General features: G+C 41.5%; 1 protein-coding gene across 1 annotated transcript in view; it reads left to right on the top strand.

The window, feature by feature from the left end:
- Positions 1–77: 77 nt before the first annotated feature.
- The window catches only part of LOC104267835 (suppressor of tumorigenicity 7 protein homolog), a gene marked incomplete at both ends in the record, with an annotated part of 51,270 nt that continues 45,347 nt past the window's right edge, over positions 78–6,000 (top strand). Inside the window, 4 exons of the mRNA XM_009873306.1 lie at positions 78–167; positions 726–841; positions 1,992–2,067; positions 4,305–4,459. Of these exons, the coding sequence (XP_009871608.1) occupies positions 78–167; positions 726–841; positions 1,992–2,067; positions 4,305–4,459 (437 nt within the window). The remainder of the gene's footprint in view (positions 168–725; positions 842–1,991; positions 2,068–4,304; positions 4,460–6,000) is intronic.

Below are 6,000 nucleotides of genomic sequence, written 5' to 3'. Positions count from 1 at the left end.
AAAAAAAAAAGTTATTTGATAAGGCTCATTAGAATGTAACTGATGTTCCTGAAACCTCAAGTACCACTGTAATTTAGGAGAGATTCATTATTGTGTGTTTCTGTTCTGACAGAATGCAAAGTCTGGCGAAATCCTTTAAATCTGTTCAGAGGAGCTGAATATAATCGGTAAGTGCTACGATGTTACCGTTTCAGGCATAGTCCTGAGTTAAGGATCTTAACTGTACTTTTCTGTTAATCTAACTAAGAAAAACAACTGGATACACACATGCTCATGCCAGGTTTTTCTGTCAGTTGTAAAATGTTTCTGAATGAAAAGAAATTTAAATCCATGCTCATGCTCTTGCTTCTGCAATTTTTGGTGAGCTTATAAAAAAAAATGGAAAAACCTAAGTGTGATGTACCTGGTACTGTTAATACAGTAATTCTGTTCAAGTCAGTTATAGCAAACAACCAAATTACTTATATCTAGGTTTCCTGTAGCCGTAATGGTTGAACATGTCTGTTACTGATTTGCAACATGTGCTTTCCAACATGATCCTTAGCTTAGGTTCAGCGACTGTCACTCCACACAGCACAGTGAAATGCAGCGTGTGTTGGTTAGGAGATTGACTGGCTGACCTTAGTAGGCTGTGCCTATCTCTGATGTCTAGGATTCTTTCCTAGATTCGTTTTGCCAAATGTGACCTCACTAACCAAAATGTCTCTTTGTTGGCATGTTTGCAGGTATACGTGGGTTACAGGGAGAGAACCTTTGACTTATTATGATATGAATCTTTCAGCACAGGACCACCAGACATTCTTTACATGTGACACGGATCATTTACGGCCTGCAGATGCTAGTAAGAAACCTTGTGAACAACCTTTTTTGCTAACAAAGTAATGATTGTTTTAAACCGATGCAAAAAAAAAATGCAGTCAGACATGAGTTCTCTCGGGTAAATAGTGAAAGGCAAAGATATGATCATGTCTGGAAGGCTATTGCTGTTGGATTCCTAGCATTCTAGATCTGAACAAGTATCTGTATAGGTATAAACGAATTTGTGTCACTATTCTGTTCTACTTTCTTGCTGAAGTCATTCAAAGTACCGTTTGCAAGTGTAAAGACTTGGTTTTTGCCCCCTGTTTCTAGCAGTAGCTCAAACATATATAGCTTAGTATGCCTCCAGCTGCAGTGTAGTATGTTGAGTTGCATTATCCAGGTCCCATTTAGTCTACACTGACAGAAGAGAGTGAGCTTACATAAAACTTGAGTCCTATGTTTCATTCCCTAATGTAGTTAGAAGCTCTGTAAAAAATAGAACCAGCACATTTACAACTGAATTTAATATAACCAGCTTTAGTTGTGTTAAGTCTTTGCTGTTAAGTGGAGACTGGTTCTGCTAAAAATGTACGACAGTGATTTCAATTGTCAGAATTTACTTCTGAAGAGACAAATCTGTGTCTCAGGAAAGGAGAGATACTGACAGATGTGCGCTCTGTTCTGAGACCATAATTACAAAGTAGAACATACTGTGCTTTTCTGACACACGATAAACATGAATCCTCTTTTCTGAACTTGATGGGCTCCTAATGAGGTGGTCTGATTAGCCTGGATGTTGTTTCCATTTAATATTCACCTAAAGCAACAGCACAGTAAGGAACTAGAATAATAATCCCAACTATCCTTGTAGTCTTTTGTGCCCTATGGAATCTACTACCCCAAGAGGATAAAGCTGCTTGTCACCTCTGTGTGTGACAGTGCAGATGGCATGATCTCTCAGCCAGATTTCCCCTTGAAAAAAAGTTTAATTAAATGAAAGAATAAAGCTGAGTATTTGGGACAGAAGCTCATGTTGATTACATGTCCTCTGAGTGATCACTAAGCTCTTTGAAATACTCTGGAGTGAGTCAGACTGAGAGCAATAAATTCTGTTGTTACAATGCAGTGGATTTTCCTTGTTAATGCTGTAATGACTGATATGCCCCAATTCTGCTTTGTTTATTGAATAGTAATGCAAAAAGCCTGGAGAGAAAGAAACCCCCAAGCCCGAATTTCTGCAGCACACGAAGCTTTGGAATTGAATGAGTGAGTGACAACAGCATTGACATTTATTTCCTGTCATTTAAAAATCCATTTGATGATAGCTTAAGGCGAGGGCTTTGCTACAGTAATTTTTAACCACGATTACAGGCCTGTCACAGGAAGGCCTGCAACGGGAGAAGAAAAGCCCAGCTGCATGTTGCGCTAGCCACCCAGAAGATCCTTAAGACAGTGATGACAGTAGGAGTCTTCCCATTGATGTCAGTGAGCTTTGGATCGGCACAGTGAACTGTTAATTAAGTCCCCTCCTGATGAGCATATGAAATACGCATTTATGGGATGGGGATTTCCCTTTTGGATTTCTCAGTCATCCCGAACAGAGGCAAGAAAGAAGGGACTCATAAACACCTTCTGAAATATTCATTTCATAATGTGAGAGAAAATGATGTAATTTTCTGAGACTTTCAGTCTTTGAGTCCATTATTTATTCTCTCAGTGAGAAGTGTAGTATTCTGAGATCCCACAATAGATTCAACACTGTTACGCTTTACTGGCATGACAAAATGTATGAATGTTGCCAAAGTGCATAAAGTGGAGAGAGTCCCTTAGGTTGCCCTCAGAGATTCTAGAATTCTGCATTCTAGAATTCCGTAAGGCAAGGACCTCTGGAGGTCATCTGGATCAGCCACCGCACTCAAGCAGGCGCACCTGGAGCACATTGCACAGATCTGTGTGCGGACAGCGTTTGAGTATCTCAAAGGAGAGAGACTCTGCAATCTCCCTGTGCCAAACCTCAGTCAGCATGTGCCAACCAATGCCCAAGTCAACCTCCGACAACTTGTGCCAGTGCTCAGTCAACTTCATGGTAAAAACGTGTGTCCTGATGTTCCTGTTGTTTAGTTCGTGCCCATTGCCTCTAGTCGTGTCACCGGGCACCAATGAAAAGAACTCAGCTCCATCCTCTTTTCACCCTCACGTGAGGTATTTACACGATCTGCTCTGAGCCTTCTCTTCTCCAGGCTGAACAGTCCAAGCCCTCTCAGCCTTTGTTCATATATGAGAAGCTCCAGTCCCTTAATCATCATGGCCCTTCTCTGAACTCTCTCTGGTATGTCCGTGTCCCTCTTGTACTGGGGAGCCCAGAACTGGATGCAGCACTCCAGATGTGGCCTCACCAGTGCTGAGTGGAGGGGAAGGATCACCTCCCTCAACCTGCTCGCAACACTCCTCCCAGCACAGCTCCACCGTTTGCCTTCTCTGCCACAAGGGCACACTGCTGGCTCATCTTGAACTTGGTGTCCGTCAAGTCCTTTTCTGCCAAGCTGCTTTCCAGCTGAGTGACCCACAGCAAATGCTGGTGCCTGGAATCCTGTTTTTCCCTGCATCTGTTGTTTCCTGTTCCTCAGCTGAATGCTCCTTTTGAAATGCAACTAGAGTCAGCTACAGCTAAATTCTGTTTCTCTATAAAGAAGAATCTTAGCAGCAGTGTGCTTTGTGGCGGAAAGAAGTCAACAGGCTCTATGCCATGTAACTTCAGCTGTGAAAAACGTGGCCGTCAAGTTTAAAGGAGTTGCCTGGGCTCCATCTGTAGTGAGTGAGAGAGGTGCCTCCATTCAGCAATTCGAACTATTCTTCAGGACATGTTTAAACATGTGAATGGCTTTGTGGAGATGCTTCTTGTTGGAGGTGGAGTGGCACAGATAGTTAAGAGATCTGAATTAGACAGCTGGAAGCTGGATGAGGTGACTCCCATCATGCATTTTACCTTTCTGTGTAATCCTAAAGCTGCTTTCCTGTTTTGGGGAGGTTGGGTTTGGTGGTTTGGTTTTGTTTGTTTGTTTGTTTGCTTTTTAATCTTTGCAATTAAATTTATAATCAGTCCTTTGCATATGGCAGGTGTTATAGGTCTATTGATTCTTTTAGGTCTATTGATTCTGTTCATGCCATTACAGTAATGGATACATTTTGCGTTAAAACAGTAGTGCGTGAGACTAGTTTTGTTTTCCAGAAGTTTTAGTGCTGTAGGCCATGATTGTGAGACAGTGTGTTACTTTCTGGGGCAGTTTTAGGTCAGTTGACTCCAAGTGATACAGTGCTTATAAATGAGAGTCGTGCTCTGGTTGCCAGAGTATTTATTAGCATTTCTTAGTAGTTCGTCAGAAAGATATGGGGACAAGGCTCCACTGCCTCTGTATGTGGTACCTCCATACCAGTCTGCTTATCTCTGTATAGGTTTTACCTCGTGTAACTTTCTCATGGTTTTTCCTCTGATATTTTTGCAGGTGTGCTACTGCCTATATTCTTTTGGCCGAAGAGGAAGCAACAACAATTGTAGAAGCAGAGAAGCTGTTCAAGCAAGCTCTGAAAGCTGGAGAGGGCTGTTACAGGCGCAGTCAGCAGTTACAGCACCACGGTGCCCAGTATGAAGCCCAACACAGTAAGTTTCTCTGGAGAGAATAGCCATTTCTAAAGGGAGGAAAGTTCTAGGGAATTCTTTGTGGGTTTTTTTTGGTTTGCTTGTTTGTTTTGGTTTTCCTTGTCACAACTGTATACTCAGTATTTAACACTGGCTAGAATATGGCCCTAGAGCCAGGCTATTCTGTTTCAGTGGTTTTGCTTGATTCTATTGCTGAGCTAGCAGTGCTCAGATTACAGATGCACCTTTTCTTTGTTGTGGCAGAAAACACTGTAGCATGTACTTGATAGAAAAGGAAAGGGAGCAGAGCCGGAAGAGATCTGATATTTAGAAAAGGCTGGACACTGGTTTAGGAAGTTGCATTAAAGTGCCTTTAGCCATTTTGAAAACATGGGCTCATGTTGTGAAAATGCAGTAAAGTGATGGAAACAGGAGTGAAGTGATGGTTTGCCAGCTTTTTTCCATCAGCTCTGAGGGTAAATACGTTAACACTGCATGCTCTATGTAAAAGTTAATGAGACCCATTAACCAGTGTGACATTTGAAAAGTTAGCTGCATACATTAAGAAAGGTCACAGAAACATAAAAATTAACAACTGGAGTAATGCAATGCTCTAATTGAATGTCTAGATTATTAATTTTTTTAGATTTTGAAAAAGCAGATCTAGTTGCTGTGATTATATTTATTAGATTCTTCTTAAACCTAAGAGAATACATGAGGGTTCACAACCAGTAAATGAACGAAAAGGTAAATAAAGCAGGCAGACTAGATTGTTTCTAGTCTACAATGGCTACCTCAGGCAAAAATAAGACCAATTACGTAAATGTGAGCGCTAATGTACTTTGGGCATTTTCAGGTTTTTCAGGACCTGAATTCGCAGCCTCTGGCTATCTCACATAATTTGAAGATTGCTGATAAAAATTGTATGTAGTAAAATTGTCTCTGATCTCTGGTTTCACAAGTCTGTACCTGAAAACCTGAGGTTTTATAAAGCTAGGGAGTAGTATTTTAAGCATTTGTTGGTTGTAAAATTATATTTAGGATGACTTGCTTGTTTTTGACCGGAATAAAATACAGAGCAGCTGAGCCCTTGAAGCAGTTTTCAGGCTCTAGCATGCTTATAATTTTCTGTGAAACACTAATTGGTGCACTTAATCCATCCCGAGCACAGAAAATGACAGTGATTCTTTGAAAAATACACAATAAGAGTAATTAAACACTGTCATTATGCTTATGTCCAAGTTAAGTTTGTGCAGTCAAATATAAGTATGGTATAGCTGTAACCTGTATTATGTGCCGGATGACTGCTGTCATCATCAAATTGGGTGCCCTGAACCTTCAGCATTACAGCAGAGGAAGTAACCAGTTGAATCGCAAAATTCGGTGCATCAGCACAGAGCAGGAGGGGCTGAAGAGTGACTGCCAGCTCTGACTGTGACCTCAGGAGGGGCTCGATTGTTGCACTTCTCTATATCCCCTAGTCTCCCCTTGACAATGTCAGTGTGCGCTCTCAAAAGTTAGAGAAGTCCCAGCCTCAGGTGGTGCCTTGGGCACAGGGGCTT

The sequence above is a fragment of the Apaloderma vittatum genome, unplaced genomic scaffold (genome assembly GCF_000703405.1).
Source record: "Apaloderma vittatum isolate BGI_N311 unplaced genomic scaffold, ASM70340v1 scaffold5227, whole genome shotgun sequence".
Taxonomy (NCBI): domain Eukaryota; kingdom Metazoa; phylum Chordata; class Aves; order Trogoniformes; family Trogonidae; genus Apaloderma; species Apaloderma vittatum.
Note: the sequence above shows the minus strand (reverse complement) of the source record. Positions and strands in the feature narration are given on the sequence as shown.